Source organism: Phocoena sinus, chromosome 12 (genome assembly GCF_008692025.1).
Source record: "Phocoena sinus isolate mPhoSin1 chromosome 12, mPhoSin1.pri, whole genome shotgun sequence".
NCBI classification, from domain to species: Eukaryota; Metazoa; Chordata; class Mammalia; order Artiodactyla; family Phocoenidae; genus Phocoena; species Phocoena sinus.
Genome location: NC_045774.1, coordinates 47673843 through 47695148, shown reverse-complemented (window position 1 = coordinate 47695148; position 21306 = coordinate 47673843). Strand labels below are relative to the sequence as shown.

At 38.5% G+C, this 21306-nt stretch overlaps 1 protein-coding gene across 5 annotated transcripts in view; it reads right to left on the bottom strand.

Annotated features, from left to right (window-relative positions):
- Window positions 1-7063: 7063 nt before the first annotated feature.
- LAMA4 (laminin subunit alpha 4) overlaps window positions 7064-21306 on the bottom strand; it is a 151153-nt gene continuing 136910 nt past the window's right edge. For 4 of the 5 annotated variants that reach the window (XM_032650950.1, XM_032650949.1, XM_032650951.1 and 1 more), the window contains exons 32-39: window positions 19095-19282; window positions 17618-17807; window positions 16719-16874; window positions 15179-15338; window positions 13087-13217; window positions 11943-12036; window positions 11353-11472; window positions 7064-7527 (exon numbers count right to left, since the gene is read on the bottom strand). In XM_032650950.1, coding sequence (XP_032506841.1) covers window positions 7382-7527; window positions 11353-11472; window positions 11943-12036; window positions 13087-13217; window positions 15179-15338; window positions 16719-16874; window positions 17618-17807; window positions 19095-19282 — 1185 coding nt within the window. In that variant the 3' untranslated portion in view covers window positions 7064-7381. Of the gene's footprint in view, window positions 7528-11194; window positions 11206-11352; window positions 11473-11919; window positions 12037-13086; window positions 13218-15178; window positions 15339-16718; window positions 16875-17617; window positions 17808-19094; window positions 19283-21306 lie in introns of those variants that run through there. The other variant, XM_032650953.1, reaches the window with a different exon arrangement.

Sequence of the window (21306 nt, the reverse complement as noted above, 5' to 3'; positions counted from 1 at the left end):
TAACTTTAACAAAGTTTAAAAATAAGACTTGAAAGAATCAAGATGATCCGTGAGTAACTTAATTATTTGCCAAATAAAAATTTAATACTCTTCAAAGGAAGAGAAAAAAATCCATTAAGGAAATTGCCCAAGGCTGGGGAAAGAATCATGGGAAAGGAGAAAGGAGTAATGAAAAATTCCTCAGAGCTCATACAAGGCTGGGAATAATTTGTGATTCAACCATAGTGGAAAGAGCTTTTAATATATGGAGTAGAGTCCTCAGTGAGATATTGCCTCAGTGGGGGTGGGTTTGGAGTGGAGGATAGCTTTAGACTGAAGGCTGCTCTGGACCTGCCCTAACAAAGCTTAAGAGCAAGAGTGGAAAGGGTCAAACTGATTCCAAGTAACTAAATTGCATCCAAGGAGGGAAAAAACCCCTCAAGATTTAAAGAACTACAGTAAAATCCAGCACCAAAAATGTAAAATTCACAATGATGGTGTCCAACAAAAAATTACCAGGCATGCAAAAAAGAAGGAAAATGCAGTCCATAGTCAAGAGAATCATTTAGTCAATAGAAACAGATTCAGAGTGCTGGATGATAGCATTAGCAGACAAGCTACCATAAGTGTTCAAGTAGTAGATGAAAGCATAATCACAATGAAGAGAGAAATGGAAGGTATAAAACGGACCCAACTGAACTTCTAGTGATGAAAAATACAATCTCTGAAATAAAAATATACACTGAATGGGATCAAGAACAGATTATACACTGGAGAAGAAAAGATTAATGAACTTGAAGACACAGCTATACAAATTATCCAGAATGAAATATGAAGAAAAAAGGACTGGAAAAAAGAGCATAAATTTTGTGTTTTAATAGCAAGCAGTCTAACATATATGTAAGTAGCTTCCCAGAAGGAGGAGGGAGGACAATAGAAAAATACTTGAAGAAATAATGGCCACATTTTTTCCAGATTTGATGAAAACTATAAATTCACAGGTCCAAGTAGCTTAACTGACCTCAAAGGAAATAGACATGAATAAAACAAAACAAACAAAAAACTATATAATTAAATTGTCTAAAAACCAGGGATAAAGAGAACATCTTAAAACCCAATAGAACAAAAGGACACATTCATTCAGAGGAACAACAACAACAAAAAGAATGAGAGCACTTTTCATCCGAAAGCACGCAGGCAAGAAGGCAATGAAGTCATATCTTTAGAGTATCTCTCAAAAATGGTGAGGTAAGGACTTTTCATCAGTACTAGAGGACGATCAGTAGATCAGTACTAGAAGACACGTTAAAGGAAGTTTTTTCAGGCAGGAAAAAATGATACTAGATGGAAATCTGTATAAGGAAAGAAAGAGCACCAGAAATAGAAAATATGTGGGTAAATATAAAAGACTTTTTTCTCATTTTTAAACATTTATTTAACAGGCAAATGACTGTTTAAAGCAAAACTAATAACAATAATTTACATAAAAGTATGATGTATGGTAACAATAGCAAAAAAGACAGGAGGAGGAAAATGGAAGTTTACTTTTGTGTCTTCGGTGATTTATGAAATGGCATAATAGTATTTGAAGATTGATTGTGATGAGGTAAATATGTAATTGTAAACTTTAGATTTATCTCTAAAAGCAAACTGTAACAGAGAGCTAATACACCAGTCAGGGAGATTAAATGGAATAAATATCACTCAATCCTAAAGAAGGCAGGAAAAGAGGAAAAAAAGAACAAAGATAATAGATGTAAACCAAACCATATTGACATTTGCATTAATTACAAAAGGTGTAAATACTTCAGTTAAAAGACAGATTATGAGATTGGCTAGAAAAGTGGATGGTGCCTACATGAACCTACATTAAGAGTCTCATGCTGTACTGATTGAGCTAACCAGGCACTACATGAACCTACTTTAAAGTATAAAAGGATAAAAATAGATATCCCATGTAAACATTAATCAAAAGGAAGTTGGAGTAGCTATATTAATAATAGACAAGAAGGTTTTAGAGCAAGGAATACTACCAGAAATAAAGAGGGACATTTCATGATGATAAAAGGGTCATACAATCTTAAATGTTATGCAGAGCTTCAAAGTACATGAATCAAAAACTGATGGAAAGAACAAATAACTCCATATTTATAGCTTAACATTTTTCAACAACTGGTAGTAGAACAACAGTACAGCAGAATACTATACATTCTTTTCAAGCACACGTGGAAAATTTACCAAGAATAGACCATGTTATAGGCAACAAAACAAAGTATGCAGAGTGTGCGAAGTACGTTCCACAACAGAATTAAATTCAAATTCAACAGAAAAATGTCTGGAGACTCTCCAAATATTGGAATACTAAATGAAACACTTTCAAACAACTCATGAATAAAAGAAGACATTACAGGAGAAATTAGAAAGTATTTTGAAATGAATGAAAATGAGAACAACATATCAAACACATGGGGTACAACTAAAGTAGTGCTTAGAATTAAAGCCTTAAATTCTTTCATCAGAAAAGAAGAAATGTAGGGGAATTCTCTGGTGGTCCAGTAGTTAGGACTCCAAGCTTCCACTGCAGGGGGCACAGGTTCAAGCCCTGGTTGGGGAACTGAGATCCCCACATGCAGCACGGTGTGGCCAAAAGGGAAAAAAAAGAAATGTCTCAAGTCAATTAATCTAAGCTTTCACCTTAAGAAAGAAGAAAAGATGAACAAACTAAACCCAAAATAAGCAGACAGAAAGAAATAAGATGAAAAAATTAATTAAATAAAAGACAAATAATAGAGAATAATCAATGAGACCAAAATCTGGTTCTTTGATAAGACCAATAAAATTGATAACCTCTAGGCAGAATTAACAAGAAAAAAGGACACAGATTACTGATATCAGAAATGAGAGTGGGACTTCACTGCAAATTTTAAACATTAGGAGGATAAATAGAGTTTTTCACTGGGATGAATTCTTTAGTCTTCTAAGGCTTCTACCTTGAATAAATGCCTTCCCATATTCCTTACATTCCTAGGCAGGAGCTTTCTGTGAAGGGAGTATTATAAACAGTCTGAGGGCAACCCTGTGGCATCATGCTTTCATAACCTTCCTTTCGGTTGACATCAGCTCACGAATCATCCATCTTTAGACATGATCATTTGAAAACGTGTTCTCTGAGGTTGCTGATTTAGCTCACTGTAAACTCACTGTGGTCTGGCTGGGCTAGTGAGGGACTCAGTGCTAAGCAGCTACCATCACTACACTTCCTTCCTTGAGGGATTCAGTTGCTATTCTTCTGGTTGGTAGTGTCATGTTACATTCCTCTTCAGTGTGAGCCTCTCTGTCACATGATTTGGCAGATTAGCAGGCTTTCACCCCTAAAACTCATCTATGCTCTGCCCACCCCATCCTGCCCCCTAGCAGTACCCTCTGCGAATGGTGTCCTCTGGTGTTGTGAAGTTTACAAATTGAGTGGCCTTATCCATGGTAGCTGATCTTTTCCTCTACTTTTCAGGACTTGAAAGGTTACCAAAGACTTGAGGGAATGCTTCTTGTCTCTCTGATCAGCTATGCCATTTTTTCCCCTCGTCTTCTCTCCATATCTTCAGGCAAATCAGAGATCCCTGGGGCTCAGGGGAACCCAAGTGGAGAAGTCAGTATCACTTTTTCCTTTCTGAAGATTGCCAGGCACTTTTTAAGTGATTGCCTTGGGAGGTGAGATGAGGGGGTAACTTTTATGGAAACTTGGCTTTCCTGAAATTTACTCAAAGAATATTTATTGAGCATATACCTACATGCCAGGCATTGTTCTAGGCTCTTACAACACATCATTGGATGACAGACAAAAATTTGTGGAACTTACATTCTGGACAGTGCCTCTTCTGTTGCCTTTATACAGACTGTGTGTGTGTGTGTGTGTGTGCGTGTGTGTGTGTGTGTGTGTGTGTGTGTGTGACATGTTATGTAGTGTGTTGGGGGCATTGTGGTTTTACATTGCTGGTTATACTGAAATGACTTCTTTGAGCCAGTCCTAAAGAGAAGGGATTGGCTTCACACCTCAAAGTTTGGTGAACCTAAAATGTGTATTTACTGCTTTATGGTCCTAGTTATAGGCTGTAGTCACCAATTAAGGTAAGCAAAGACCCTACTTAACACCCTCTACTACCATGCTATGTACAAGGAAGTGGGAGCCCAGGGAACAGAAATAGCCCAGTGTCTTCTGAGATGCCCCCTTACAAACTGTGTGCTGAGAACTGAGGTGGTTCTTACTGGACAGAGGGTAGGTGGATATATATTATTCTATGTTTATAGAATGGGAAGTATGTGTCTATAAATGTGTATGGTAAACACTTAAAACCATTCTTCTAGGTAAGATCATTTTGGCTTCAGCTATTATTGCTATGGGCTTGATTCTTTCTGTGTTTCCCAATTCACAATTTCAAGAGAAAATTTTCAGTTGTTGGAACTCATCTTTTCATACCACCAGATGGTGGGATGTTGCTTCACTGGAAAGCAATAGGATGGTGCCCTCACCCAATCAGCTGTGGCCATGAGAGGAGGAAGTGGGATACAGGCCCAAATAGGGCTGCTTCTTCAAACTGGGGCTATGGGAGGCCTCTTGATTTCCAAGGTGCTCTGAACTGGCAGGGGCCATGAATGACAACTAGTCAAAATTACTCTGAACATCCAATCTATATATATATATATATATATATATATATTTTGCGGTACACGGGCCTCTCACTGTTGTGGCCTCTCCCGTTGCAGAGCACAGGCTCTGGACGCGCAGGCTCAGCGGCCATGGCTCACGGGCCCAGCCACTCCACGGCATGTGGTATCTTCCCAGACCGGGGCACGAACCCGTGTCCCCTGCATTGGCAGGCGGACTCTCAACCACTGTGCCACCAGGGAAGCCCCTCTAATCTATATTTCTATGTATGAAGTTCCAATATACTATGATTAACTAAAAGAAAGGAAATCATACTTCTTTCTCCCTAGACAGTTGACAGAAGATGGGGTCCCATCTAAGAACTGATCAAGCTCTTATAAATGGTAAATTCAAGGTTTCAGAAGGACATTGTGTGATTAAGAGGGTCAGCAGATATGGGTCAGTAGATTCTTACTTGCTGAGCATAAGAATGTGAAATAACTGCAAAGAAGTGGCCCTGTGAATTGCAGAGAAGGTAGAAGAATTTTTGTGACTTTAGTCTGCATATATGTGAGTCTGCGTACACACTTGTTGTAGTTACTGGAGGTCTGGCTAGGGTCTGGGCCACTGCTGAGAATGAAGGGCATAGAATGGCCCTCTAGGATGTCTCAGGAAAATCTCTTAGAAAAGAAAATGGCAGGCTGTTAGCTCTTTAGACCCAAGAGCTACTGCCTCCATCTTGGGTCTGTTGTAGGGAGGACTGTGAAGGCTTAGTGTGTCTTAAGCATCGGTCCAATCTGTACTGGTTAAGGCCCTAGACTATTGGATTCAGAGTCTTCAGCTCAGAAGCCACATAGGCCCAGAGGCCATAGCTCTCAGAAGGTTTTGTTTGGTCAGCCCAGTATTTTGCTCTTGTGATTGCTGTTGTTTTAATTTTAATTAGTTACTAACTGAAAAATCAGGCCATTTCAAGCCCCTCAAATTTCACATTTCCAGCTTCTTTTGGAAATTTTGGCCCTTTTGATTTTTTCAGTCAGACACCACCAGGTTCACTCCTTCATGATACCTCTCTGGCTGTATAGGTGGTTGAGTCTGTGACTCCAGCTTTAGAGACCAGTTGAGAGTTGGCCTGAAGGCAGACAGTCCCCTGGGGGCAGGAAGCAAGGGGACAGTCATACTGCCCCTGGAGGCAGGCAGCAGTCCTATTTCCAATTCTGGCTCCTCAGTCTAGCTGAATGACAGCAGGCGAGGTATTTAATCATTCTAAATCTCAGGCTTCTCATCTGCAAATGCTACCTCATCGGATTAGTGTGATGATCAAGTGAAATCTGCTTTAATTTAGCTTACTGTGGAGGCTGTCACTTAGTAAGTCCTCTATGGATATTAGCTATTTTTGTTGATCTTCATCATTATTATTAATGTACCTGAGACATGAGGGTAGTAGGGGAATGTAAATAATTACATATATATGTAAGAAATTATTTTATTCCCTTAGTAATTCCTCAAAATACTTTATACTCCCTCCCCATACCCCCAAAGTCACTCCTCTTATGTACCTTCAATCCTGTTGATATGAGGGTCTGTTTTCTCATTTTGTCTTCATTGTTGATTATCTTTTCATGTATAATTCTTTTATTTCAGTCTGTATATTTTAATATTCTACCAGCTAGTCAAGCCTATTTTTCCTTTTCTAGACTTTATTAATATATATACCTAAAAAATAATTATAAAATTTTAGAAATAAGACTAGTTGTGTTGCAGGTATGTGGGGGAAAAAACTTTTAATAAAAGGACTTCTATACTTTTAAGTGGAATTGTATGACTTTGTCTTATTCTCTTTGCTATAATGTCTTTCATGATGCCTACAGAACACACAGTAACAATATCCTACAAGAACCTCCCCTCATGCACAATTTTAGTTTTCTTTTAAGGAAGAAAGGAAAAAAAGTAGGCATTTATTCGATTGAGGCTTTCTTTTCTTTCTCTCCTAGAAACAAATTATATTACCATTTTCTGATAATTTGTTAGAAATTTACTTTATTAAACCTTGATAAAACTAAAATGTGGGGCTTCCCTGGTGGCGCAGTGGTTGAGAGTCCGCTTGCCGATGCATGGGACACGGGTTCGTGCCCTGGTCCGGGAGGATCCCATGTGCTGCGGAGCGGCTGGGCCCGTGAGCCATGGCCGCTGAGCCTGCGCGTCTGGAGCCTGTGCTCCGCAACGGGAGAGGCCACAACAGTGAGAGGCCCACGTACCACAAAAAAAAAAAAAAAAAAGCAAAACTAAAATATTCTTGCTAAACTGATAGACCAAACAAAAGTGCTAAAAGCAAATCTATAATCTAATTTTAGATTTTATGGTATATAAAAGATATACCAAAGATATTTTGGTATAGGTTGAATGTTATCTTACCTAAATGAAAGATGAATCTGAGAATCTAGCCACGATTTAAAAATGTGTGCCAGTGTTTATTTAGAATCCCTTCTATTTTATTAGACACAGGAACAGTAATTTCGCCAGCAGGAAGTAATACAATACAGGTAAGTTGAACGCTCCTTTGATTGTTATCCATGGCAGGCATTTTGGATCCAAGGTGTAAGAATCCAAATAAGAAATAATAAACATCCAGTCCCTGATGATTCATTTAAGTCCTGCTCAACTAGATGAAAGCTTCTACCAAGAGGAAGAACTGCCACTCCTCCTGGCTTTGTGTTTCTTTCAGTGCTCTAAAGAACTTCATACTTGAGTAGCTCTGCTGTGTCAGGCTGCTGGACAGGAGTTGATGCTCACGGCACCGCTGACCAGGGCTGCTTTACTGAAGCTCACTGGGCGCCCGTCAATCACAAAGTGACGGATGCAGCCTGTGAAGGGTCTGCCAGGGGCCAAGCGTGGTGTCAGTAGAGACTCTGGAAAAAGAAAGAAATGAACACAAAGACTGCAGTTGAGGCGTTCCAAGCCCAAATATTACTTTGTGGCAAAAATATACATCATAACCGCTCACATTATCAAGATGATTTACATGTCAAAGACGGAATATAGTAATAATTTACGCATTTTCTCAGAAATATTATCTGCTTTTGAAGTAATATGAACATGTAGTAATTTTAAAGTTTTGCCATGTTTTCCATGATCAAATTTCAGAGTATAATTCAGCTGTGTATTTACCATTGAAATTTACCTCTTACAAGTAAAGCCTCAGCAGTGAATTTTTGGGATCTACATATGCTTTTTAGAGTTCATTTCACCTGGGCCTCACTTATTTTGTGTGCTTTACTGAGACAGAGGAAAGAAAATTTAGCTTCCAAACTCTTCTTGGAATTGGTTAATGTTTGTTTAATTTGTATCATTACCCTTCATCCTTAATCCTCCACATTTTTGCCAAGCTCATAAAATATAATGAGAAAATAATGAATTCAAGTAAACTAAATTTTAATTTTTCTGAGCTCAGGGCTGAAGAACTATAAATAGGATAATGATAACTAGCCTAGTCTTTGTGTGGGTACAGGTGCCCTGGGGTATGCCAGGGGACTTTCCTCCCATTATCTTAATTAGAGATCTAGAAGAAGCCTTGATGCTTATTAATTGTACAGACACAATTAAATGTGTTGAGATGATAGAAGCAATATAATTTAAAGCAATTTAGAGAGCTTAGAAATATCATGAAATTAAAATCCATTTAGTGAAAGCTTATTATTATGTACAAAACAGCTATGTGAGCAGTAGCAGATAAAAGATGGAAAACACTTAGAAATCAGTAACTCAGGAGGGAAGATAAAAAAGGACAGCAAATTAAATACCATCAAGCAGCTGTAATAAGTTTTCCAAGCAATGTAGATTAAGAATATGCGGAAGCTTTGTATTGAAAATAAATCATGGAAATAACATTTCATATTTAGAATGATAATTATCAAGTCTTAGATTTGGAAGGGTCCTAAGAGATCAATTCCCTTTGTCTCTAGATTAGTATGACTATATATATTCTTCACGCCTGTTCAGTGTACTTCATCATCAGAATAAAGATGAACAGGAAAGAATGTAAGGGGTAGAAACATCTATTTCTTCTGTTCATTTTGGACACTAGTTTTAGAACATGGATTTTGATTCTGCCCAAGCTTACCACCCTTTGGTTCATGGGGGACAAATTCTAGAGGAAATAGTTCATGTAGAAATTATGGTCTGCATAATTCACTACACAATTTATTGCAGTAGTGACAATAAAGTGCCCCAGAACCCTAAGTAATTGATTGATAAAATCAACACATGATTTTAAGAGCAAACATTCCGCAGGTTGAAAGCTTGACTATATACAGAATAATGCAGGATCTTCAGTACAGGAATGAATCATCCTTAACTCAAAAAATTAACTTCTAATTTTGATTTTTAAATGATCATACAATGAAGTTGAATTTTCTGGTATAAAGTTCATTGACTTTCAATGCATTAGCTTTTTATTGATAGAAACAATGTGTTACCAGGGTTCTGCCTTGTATAAGAGAGCTGATTGGGATTCTAAGAGATTTCAGTGCATATAGGGGTTTTGTTTATGCCTAATTTCCTTTAGTTATTCTTTTTCATGCCCCAGTTTCTGACGTGATTTTACTGGAATTAATCTTGAACAGCTCAAAATTATGTGATTAATGATGTTCGGCTTAGATTATAATTGCTTCTGTTCTAGGCTTGCTGGCATGATTCGTAGATGGAATTAAGGGCTGCAGTGGTGCAGTGGGCTGGTGGGTATGCCTTGCTAGCTCCTGTGTGTTGGCTCATTAGCTAAAATTTGCTATTCATTGCATGTCTCAGGCAGGCAGAATTTGGCTTCAGGTATATCTTTCCCACCCAGTCTGTAGAGCTTAGCAAGTCTTACAGTGAGAGATGATGGCAGTGTGTAATGCTGGGATGAGACTCTGAAAACAAACACAAATCAGAGAGACAAATATTTGTTTGAATGAGAGACAAATATTTGATATAGTAAGCACTCTGGGTACAAAGTAAAGAACAAATACCATAACTTCCATGAGCCCACGCTTGTTTTGTTCATCTCCTGGAGCCTAGCACAGTGCTTAATAGACACTCAATACATATTTGTTGTCTGTTGAAGTCGTGTTCTCTGGCAGCAAGGAGTGTACAATTTAGCTTCAACAATATTCTGCAATAAGTGCCACAAAGGTGGTATGCATAGCACACTCTAGTGGGAGGGGGGCATGTGTGTAAAAAGTCTGAGCTGGATCCTCAAGGTCAATAGGAGTAAAGTTGGGGGAAGAGTGGGAGAAGTTCCTTGAAAATGTACTAGGGGAGGCAAAAATGGACATCTTCCAGAAACTGATGCCTTGTGCACTTGTGCAAAGGCCTGGAGCAAAGAGACCATCATTGAACATCCAGAGGACTGCAAGTCCCAGCAGGTAGGGGGAGGCCCCAGAGGCAGGGGCAAGGCTGGGGCGGGGGGGGGCAGATGATCAGGACCTTGCATGCCAGGCTGACTTTGATCCTGTAGGCCCCTGGGAACCTGTGAAATATTTTAAACTACGTTGTGATTTCCCGGAAGAAAGCAATGTGCAGAAATGGAGGAACTGATAGGACACATCTTCCATACTGTACCTGCATGAAGTGCAATGTGGTTTCTGCCAGTATTTCTTTCAGAACCAAAGCCTGGAGCAGGAGGGGAGGATTGAGAAATGGAGATGGGAGTGGACAGCGGGAGTAAAGGAGAAGCAGCGTTGCTTTTTGAGGGTCTCAAATATTTCATCAGTGAGTTACTGTTATTGTCTATACTGGTATTTGAAAAATTCATATTACAAAGCAGAAGAGTGCTTTGTTGCTACTATTTTGTGAGTACGCAAGACTGGATGCTTAATCTTTCTCACTCTCTTAAAGCATTATTTGCCTTTACATGGGTCAGTCTAAAATAGTCTAGTTAGGATGTGAGGTACCATGTTAAGTTTCTCCTTAAAATCCCCACCAAATTCCAGATGTAAAAGCTTGATTTTTCCCTCTTGCTACCTTTATCATTCAATTTTTCCAAGTTGATGAAGTGTGTGAAACAATCACTTTCAACATAAGGCCATGGTCCCTGCTTCAGAGGTTTAAAGTAATTGTGGAGGGTCCATAAGTGTCCTATCACCATCCTGGATTATACACCATTCTTGGCAGATGACAGCAGTGATGTCACTGATGATGTTTACAGAACTGCAGCTGGGAACCTCTCAGGGAATGTGACTACATAGGAACAACAGAACTTCTGGTCTGCAGCTGTTTTCACATTTCAAACTAGTCCTGGTCGGGAAGAACTGTGTATTCTCTCTTAGTGTGGAAGAGGAGCAACTATCCACAAACTTTTAGTGCTCCAAGGTTCTTCCTCAGATCCTAGAGCAGCAATAGTGTATGAGATTTCTTTGTGTCAGAGATAAGATAGAGTGTGTTTTACTGTGTGTATGTGAGGAGGGTATGGAAAGTGAAGAGAAAAAAATTAAGCAGATGCAGCAGAGGGAGAGAAGTTATCTACTGGTTAGAATGCCGTGGTGTAGTTCTTATGTGTTACTTTGTTTTGATCCTTGGATAACGTTTCATAATTGTCAGTACACTTTTTCCTATGAAAGGATATTGTATATAAAATCCTTTGAGTTATTAGGTGAATTATGAAAATACATAGCTCAATTCTTAATAGTATAATAACATTTATGAGAACTTAGTGTCTTTTTGGATTTGGAAACTTGTCATTTTAAAATAACTCTTACCTGGAACACCTCCAACAAACACAGGCTCCCTTTGATCAACTGGTTTTGGATTCAGGGGTCCAACCACATGGTTTACTTCAGAGTCTACATCCAACTGAACCACATTTGAATCTCTAATAACTGAAATACAGAGAAAAGAGTGGTCATAAGTGACACTGAAGTGATTAATTTTCACATGAAAGGCAATAATTCATTACAGTAATGGCTTTTATTTATTCTGGAATAAACCATACACTTTCCTCTAATCACTGAAAACATCAATGTCTAAGCAAAAAATAACATTTTCCTTTGAAAGGGATAATAGTTAGGATACTCTTTCTGCTACTTCTTTGCTCCATAAGGTATGCATTATTTAAACAACTCCCGAAGACTATTCTGGCAGCATTAGTATTTTCAAATCACATGTGGATTCAATATACACATTTTAGTACAGTAACATTTGATTCTCTTCTCTTGGCCACTTTTAGACTGTCATCTATTACCTATTCTGTCATATAAGTTATAGTCTAAGTTCTGCCAAGCCATCATGCCACAGGTGGGTGTGTAGGCTCACTTTATTAAGGAAACCCAGGACACTCAGCTTTTCTCACCTGTAATTCTGTGCCATCTGCCATCACAGAGACTCTGCTTGGGTGTCACTAAGGTGAAAAAGTCTCTGATACCATTATTGACTTTCACTATGACCTGCAAAAGACAAGGCACATTGTGGAATTTAATTTCATTTCTCCTCATTGTGATAAAATGAAATTTCTTACATTTACCACAGGGAAGGAGAACTTTTAACATCCAGACATGATTAGCTTTGCAATTTGAACACAAGGGGTCACTCTTTAGTAGGCTACAGAAAGTTTAAACTGTTCCTCAGAGAGAGAACAAAAAAATGACACAGGAGAGAAGAGGGGGCAAGGAACAGTAAGATAACACAATAAATTCCTTTAATTTTAAAGATGAAATGTGTTATACAAGGCAGGCTAAGGTACTGATGAAGAGCATGGACTCTAAGAGCCAGACTGCCTGGGTTCCCACCCCAGCGCTCCCACTTATGTCACTCTGCACCATGTTTTCTCATTTGCAAAATAAGGGTGATAACTATAATACTTACTTCATGGAGCTGTTGGGGGGATTAAATGAGTTAAGCCATATAAAGCAACTGGAATGGTATCTGACACACAGTAAAGCACCATATAAGGATTTGTTTTATTATTATATGGTTTAATAGAATATACGGGAACTCAAATGAAAATCAGTTATATTAAGTTAGGGACATCATTGAAAGTATGCTTCATATTTATTTGAGTACTCTCATGAATGTTCTTTAGTAATATTATTTAAGGATGAAAGTGGTGTTTATAACAGAATTTTTTGTTTTTAGTAGTTGAAAATATATGCATATAGATTATAGAGCGATGTTTTAGTACCTGTTGGTTTTGATAGTTGAACATGTTTGCTGCTTCCATTTGTTGTAAAAAATTTCTCTTCCGATTCTTTTGTTAAAACCTTTTAATTATTGATTTTTGCCACAATTTCGTGGCTCTTTGCTCTAATCAAATCAATTCCCAACGTATGAATCCGAATATTGCCTGCATTTTAATTTTATGTTATACCTTCCCTGTTGTTTGTTCTTTCCCCCAGTTAGGAAAGATTGATGAAATAATTCTGTGAAATAAACCTGCTTCAGATCCAGAATCCAAGATCAGAGGAGACAGACTGTTAAGACAATTTTTAACACATTACCTGCCCATTTTTCATGTGAACATTTAGGTACTCCCCATTGACACTGTGGCCGTGAACAAGGGTTCCAGAACTGCTTCTGGGACGGACTTCAAATGCAATCTCAAACTTCAATCCAATATTGAAAGACTCATCTATGGAGAGAAATACTATTAGTTCTCAAGAACAGCAACCTAAATTTTGTAACCATGGTTTGATTGCAGGTTTTTTACTTGTTTTTGAAAGTTTGATGCATTTTTCAATAGGTAAGCAGAAAGTGTTGTTTTCCATGTCCAACACACTATGGAAAGCTCCGTGGGGGTCTGAGATAACTAGCACACCACTCCTGCTCTGGGGCCTGGGGAGGAAACAGCTTGCTGAAAACACAGCATGGCTGTGTGAACACAGGTGAGGAGAAATTGATTCCAACTAGCAGGACCATTTAATATCTCAAAAGTGAGAAGGAGGAAAGAGCAAACTGGGAAGAGTGAGTCGTCTGAACACAAGTACAGAGGCTGGAACATTTGGAGAGCACTGTGAATGCCAGTGTGGCTGGACTGTCCCCTGTAAGGGTAGACGGAGGCAAGGTGAATGGGGAAGGCTGGTGGGAGCCACACTGGGAAGGGCTCTAGTGCTCCAGTATGGAAGGCAGACTTGACTTTGCAGTCATTGAGCAAGGGAGCTGACTTGATCAGATCTGTATTTAAAATAATTCTTAAAAAAGTAACTGGTGCCAGTGCTGCAGAGCATTTGGGAGGAAAAACAAAGTGAGAGCAGCAAAAGCAGTTAGGAGCTGTTATTGCAGTGATGCAAGAAAATGAATTCTTCTTAAGACTAGCCGTGTTCACTCCAAGAGACTCATTGCAAACCTGGGCATCTTAATAATGTTCACTTGACGTGTCTCCTCATAGATAACTTTTTAATTTTTCCTGATATTAATTAATGTTTATTGAGAAAATAAATTGTGCAGGTTGCTATGCTTTTCAGGCTGTCCAAGTCTTTGAGTTCTTATCACCGAAATTCAATGAAGGGTTGAGAAATGTGCCTGTAGGTGTTTTAGTAGGGATAAAGGATGAGAAAGGAAAGTGAAACCATGAGCTAGACAAAGAGAGGATATATTACCTGTGGTTATTCTATTGGATATGCGGGTGGTTTAAGAAGGAATACTTGGCTGCACTGTAATGTCTTTATTCAGACGATGTTGAGGGCAGGGAACATGTGGTTTTATACCCTTCTCCTATCTTCTTTCCCAGCATCTGTCCTGGTACCTTCCTCACACCTAATGGTTGCTCTATAGAATGTTGGTGGAATGGATTGGATGGTGATTGTGTGCAGTCTGTTTAGGATTTTATTTATTTATTTTTTGGAATTATTGATGCTTTTATTATTTTTTTAAGTCTTTATTGAATTTGTTACAATATTGCTTCTGTTTTATGTTTTGGTTTTTTGGCCACGAGACATGTGGGATCTTAGCTCCCTGATCAGGGATTGAACCCACACCCCCTGCATTGGAAGGCAAAGTCTTAACTGCTGGACCGCCAGGGAAGTCCCAGGATTTTATTTATTTATTTTTAGAACTATTATGTTCCATCACCTGGCATAGGGACTGTCATACCAGAGGCACACAATAAAAACTTTGTTGAATGAGTGAGAGAGTAAGAGTTGAGGAGAATAAAAATCCAGAAATAAAATGTTTTTGGGATAGTGTTGTCTGCTAGAGTTGCTGGCAAGGGGAAGAAGTGGACCTTTCCTTAGTAGGAACAATGGGTGATGCTTAGAGGGAGCAGAGAAAGACCTAGAGACTGAGGTGGCCAAGAGCCAACACAGGTTAGACCATGGTACAGCATAGGAAATTCTAAAGGGGCCAAGATGGTCTACCTCCAGAGGTTTGGCAGCTGTGGAGAAGCACTGGCTGGGGAAAGCAAACAGGGATGGGCACGGTCCATGTGTCTAGTTTGGAGGGTAGGAGAGGAGAAAGGTGGTCCTTATGGAAAGAGGCCATTTTCTAGGGCTGAGTTAGATTTTCTGGTTTTTATCTTTGGGCCCAATATCCCTGTTAGCCACCTCTAGGAATGAAGTATTTCATGATTCACGTTTTAACATAAGTCATTGTTACCTAGAACCACGTATCCTCCTTCTGTTGAAAAGTATGTTCCTGTTTCCATTGGGCCTTCAAAACAAGGAGTCACGCTAAATGTCTGAGAAGCAGAGGTTATGGAGGCCCCATTGAGCTGGAGATTGCTGAGGCAGCCACTGAAGCTGTAGACTGAGTTTATCTGAGAGAAGAAGACATTTCTTAAAATCCATTTTCTCAACACTCACAGATGTACCCAAGGGAAACAAAATGAAGGGATTTGAGTCCAGAGAGAAACCAAGTAATTTCTTGCCTTATTTATCTTAGCTGTCTGATCAGTGGTCTTCCAGGTTGTTGCTTTATAACTAGCTCTTTGAAGCTGGAATTTTGTATTTGATAATGACAGCCTACCGTAATTAAGGTAACGAAAATTTTTACGTTTTTCAAGACAAGGTAAATTGTAGCTGTGGTTTTCAAATTGAACATTAGAAATACCCTCGTTTGTTTCTCTTCAAGAACAGCTGTGCCCTAGATCACCTAATGCTGATGAGGGCTAGCAAAGTTCTTAACCGTTAAATCTACCATGGCTAAATAAACAGCAGAAAGCTTGCTTCACTGTCTTCATTGTTTTGTGGTTGAGCATTTATCATGCTACAGAACATGGAACACGGGCCACTTGAGATAACTGATTTCACACTGCTTTGGAAATCTTTCTTTTAAAGAAGTTATCATGGAATTGTGGGTACTTACCTAAAATCTAATTAAACATGAACATTTTCCCCCTTTTTTGCTTTATCCACATATATTAACAGATCTTAGAAGTATATTAATTCTTTGTGTTAAAGTCAAATCTATATTTATGTTAAAAAAACTTAGTCCTTCGATGCATTCCTTTATTGCTAGATAATTTTTAAAGGTCCAATATTTTAAACTTTTAAATTACAAAAATAATGTTGTTGTTTTCTACTATATCCTCATGTCTCCCCAGGGGTAACCACATTTCCTTGCACATTTACAAATTGTGTGTATGTGTGTGTGTATAAGAAACGAAAATGAGATCATAGTTTACATAAGGGCCTGAAAGGCTTTTTTCATCCAATAATATATTGATATAATGGAATGACTTGCTTTCTTTTTTGGTTTTTCTTTTTTTTTCGGCTGTGCCACATGGCTTGCAGGATCTTAGCTCCCCAACCAGGGATTGAACCCAGGCCATGGCAGTGAAAGCAGAGTCCTAACCACTGGACCGCCAGGGAATTCTTTCTTGGGTATTTTTTTAAGATTAAAAGTATGGTTACTTGCTGAACAAATAAGCATCTCCTTGAGACATAAATTTTCATGATAGTTTGTATCTCTGAAACATTTTTCATCTCACCTCTACCCTAGAATCAAAAGATCACTCTGGGCTTTGTAATGTCACAGGGTGGACAGACAACCTCAGGACAATACCCACTTATGTACCCCATCTCCAGCCAAACTACAGCTTTACTTTTGCCAGTTTCCTAATCGTAAAATGAGGGCCAGAGTAAATGATCTTCCAGCTCTAAAGGTCGATGGCTCTACCTGGTCACGTCTGGCTTACCTGGACATTTTTCACAGCCTTTCCAGGAGCCACACCTCCCAGATAAATAGGACCCTTGATTTTCCAGGTAGCTCCAGTAGGGGGAAGACTTTCTTCTAAGACTCGAAGACCATCAATTATCAGTCGGCCGCTGCTCTTTTCCCGAATAAATATCACCTGGATGGAGAGATGGACAATAGAGAAGGCTGTGTTGCCTCTCCTCCCAACTTTGCTACTGCAATGCCACAGAAGTTCTTTAAAAAAGTGGTCCTTTCATCTGAAGGTTAGGAGTCTCTTCCTTTAATGCTTGATTTAAAGTTATAGGCTTAATTTCCGAATACAGCTTATGTTTAGCAGAGTTCTCTGAGGCTCTGCCCAGCTGGCCAGCCCACGTGCTTTCTCTTGTAAATTTAATTATAATTAATTGTAATGCAGCTGACACTGCTTACTCTTTCCAGTATATACACACTGAATTGCTTTGATATTTAGGTTATTCTACCTGTTGTATCCTGTTGTCCTAACAGATTTACTCTTCACTTTGTACCTTCCATAGCTTAGTCTACGAGACACTCAGCAATCATTGAAAATTTAGAACATTATAGGCAGTGGAAAAAAAACCAGTCGAGTGAAATATCCTTAAAAACCAAACTTCGGTTTATGTTGGCCATTGATCTTTTGTTTAAAATAACTGCACTAAAAAAAAACTGATCTGTCAAAAATATTATACTCAGACTGTATTTCTTTTAAAATAATATGCTTCAAGATTTTTATAATGAGTTAATGAAGGCTTTGAAATTGAACATATAGCAACAGAATTTTTAAATGGATGTTTCTAGAAAAACCCCTGGTGGGTATTAGTGTCAGTCCATTTGACAGTGGTGGACATTGGCTGATAATAATATTCTCTGCCTTCAACTTACATCATGCCACAAACCATCATTGTATTTCTCTTGGCTTCTAATCTTCAGTTTCTTGTGGCCAACATTAAACATGAAAACCAAGCGGCCATGGGCTAAGAAGAGAGCCATGAAGTCATTCTCTTCTTGATCCGAGACATAGAAAATCATCCCATGGGAGGAACGTGTTTTCAGACGAATGGAAAACTGGGATCTGGTAAATGAGAAGAAAAAGCTTACCACCTGTCAAAGGAGACTGAGGGTGATCTCTAACTTTCCAAGGCAACAGAGTGTAAGGAAGAATAAAGCCATTCAATCTAATCCCAAGCAACATTCTTCTAATTATTAGTATTATTAGAAAATTAGAATAGAATACTATTAAAGATTAAATTAGAATACTAACATTCTTAGTATTATTAGTGAGTATCGGGTAAGTACTGCTAGTTCAAAAATGTAAATCCTTCTCCATTTCCTCACACAACAGGGATACATCCCACATTTAAGAAAGTGTTGTTTCAGTAAAGGATAATCTCATGTCTTCCTTTTAAAGTATGGTTGCAATTAGTTTAGTAAAAATCTTTATGTTAAAGAAGCTTCATGTGGACAAAATAGTAGTAATTAATATGCATATATAATTTTGCATAGAAACAATATGATTTGTGTACTGTCTAAAATACAGATTCAATTTTCTCCCTGTAAAAATTAATCGATGGATATCACATGCTAAAAACAGCTACCAGAATGTGTAGAAATTAAATAAAAATTTCAGAAATTTAGCTCTAGGCCATAGGTAAGATACATTTATGAGGCTAATTTCCAGTCTGATTAACTCTAAATTTTTCCTGAAGAATACAAAATACTGATTCTGCCCATTAGGAAAACAGGAAATTAGAAGGCATTAGGAGTTTCTTACTGAATGCACTGCTTGTATGAATGTTTGAAAGAGCTATATAAGACCTATATAAGAATATTTGGGTGCTAACAGTTTACAAAGAAATCTTCAATAATACTAAGTAACCTGGAGATTTGTGAAATACCAGGAAGAGTGATGAACTTTAGAGATAGCTTGAGGGCCAACAGAGATACAAGCGCATTTGTATTTTCAGTGTCTTTCCTTATTAACCTTCCAGCAGTTCAGATGCATTCCCATTTACAATCTGAAAGCAGTTTGTATGGGGGAGGGAAGGTGATAGCAAGGTTAAATGATGAGTCATTTAAAATTTACCCCATCTTCCTTTCTTTGATTGTCTTTTCTTTTTGATAAAGTACAGCAAACTCCTAGGAGAATGCTGTTTTATGCACCTTACTTTTGGGAAGAAAGTCACAGAGAATGTTATTTGTTGGACAGTATGAATCATGTACTATTTAGTATTTGTTTTGATGATAAACGAATACGATTAATTTGGCACAGAAAAATTATAGGAAAAGGATGACATATGGCAAATAAGGATGCAGCCCAGCCATGGCATCCAGTTTCTGAAAGGATAGTATGTTACTTTACTTTTCACCAAAATCTCCTTTTAAGTGTTCAAACTCTTGGCGGCTGTTGGCTGTCCCTCCGTACTGATAGGCGTGCTCTATTGCTCTAGGGCTGTTGGAAAGGTGGCAGTGAGAGTCTCTTGGAACATTCCTCTCTAGGAATTTCGGGCCAACAGGATCCCATGAAGGAGCATCTTTGCTTTTCTCTCCCTATAAGAATAGGCAACGAATCATTTAAGGGACAAAACTGACATACTAGTAGCAAAAATTCATTTTTGATTTTCTTATCATTAATAATGATGATAAATAATTCAAGGGTATATTATCTGTGCATTTTCCACTCATAAAATACTAGGCCTCTCTCTCCCTTCCTCTACCACCATAAGCAAATGCCAGCAGTGGCTGCAGCAGTAACAACAACAAACAACAACAGAGTATGTTAACAAATCCAAAATTCTAGTCTGTGATAGTGAAGCTATAGAGACAAGTGCTCTGTGATGTAAATTAAATGCACATCTTAATCAATGATGAAAAATGAAAAAGCTGGCAATAAAACAACCCTGAGACAAATCAATAAAATCCTCATATCATATGCAACAATATCACTTGAATACACATATTATTATTTACACATCCTGTATAAAAAGTTAACAACTTAGTAACATCTTCAAAATATTTAAGAATATTTTTGGTGATATGTAGCAAACCTATGTGACAGGATATAAAACAATTTTTAAAAACGATCTTGTGCTCTTAAAATTGCACTACTGATTTTAAAATTTAGAATTGTGAAACTATAGACTACTATTTAATGGTCATTTAGTCAATTTCTGAAGCAAAAGTACATGCAAGTAAATCTGAGCATTCATCTACTTATTTATTCAAGCAAATGTTTATTGAGTACCTAGTAGGTAGGAGTGAAGGGGAAAGAAATCAACGTTTCTGCGTGCCTTCCATGGGCAGTGTGTGGTGGGGAACAGAAAGGTGAGTGAGACATGCTTCCTGTTTTTTAAGGACTGAAAATTGATTTGGAAGAATAGGCTTTTAAACAACAAATTGGAAGACAGGTTGTTGCTGGACAGAAAGGACCTTAGATGACTTGGTAAAGAATGGGGTCTTGTGTTTAGGTGATGAGGAGACACTCAGGTTTTAAAAGCAGGGAGTGGCCTGATCTGACCCACTTGGGAAGAAATCCTGCAACAAAGCAAGGGTGGAGAAAAAGGAAATGTTTGGCACTAGGGAGAATTGGAGAACACAGTAAGAGTCAGGATGAGACACAGGATTAGAGGAGAAAAGACAATTTCTGGTTCAGGCTGTTGAATGAATGCACACATTTAGTTTTCCTCCTCCCTAATTCCCACTGAAATGTCAGAAGAACTATACACATGAAAATAAATCCACAATAGTCCTGGAAGTCTATGAGGCTTTCTACTAGTCGAACAAAGCAGTGTGGAATTTCCAGAAGATAATAATACGGATTGGAATAGACTGACAATAAAATTCTTAATCTCATATGGGCAAAATATAAGACCTCCAAAAAAAATCAGTGTTCCAGGCAAATCCCAGAATTACCCTCAAAATACAGGTATGGTGGGCAGAGGGCAGATGAATGAATTAAAGGGCAGACCAGCTGTGCCAGTGCCCTGCTCTCAGGGCAGAGGCTCTTAAAGTTGGGTCCTGATACTGGAAACTCTCTCAGTGGTGGTTAGATTGGAGAAAGTGAAGTGGTGCTCAGAGACTCACCTGTCCTAAAGAAAAGCCCACCTGGTTCTACCATCCCTTCTTCCATTCCTCACATAGTTGTCAGGACTCAGAACCTGATTCACTGCTATAGAAGCAAGCCTTCTCTCTTGGATGGAGGAAGTACATCCAGTCACCAATGTGTTTTTGGTTGGCCCAGGCTCTCACCTATAAATAACGGCCATAGCTTCAAGCTACGGGTGGGCAGAACGGGCTGGAGTGGAGCTTCAGGGAGACTCTTTTCCTCTAATGTATCTTGGGAAATTTCCCCTGACTCCACACTGTATTCCAACCCCAGTGGAGTAACAAGCCTTATAATGGGAGATTGATCACCTTTGTCTCATTGAGGAACAAAGCTGGAAATGGTGTGCACGTGGCATGGAGGGTGCGGGTGAGAGATTGGTGGGGGTCGGGGACTTTCCCCAACTCTGGCCATTCTTCATTCTCTCCATTCCAGTGGAGAGGATCTCACTTTTCCTCAACCAGTGTATCCA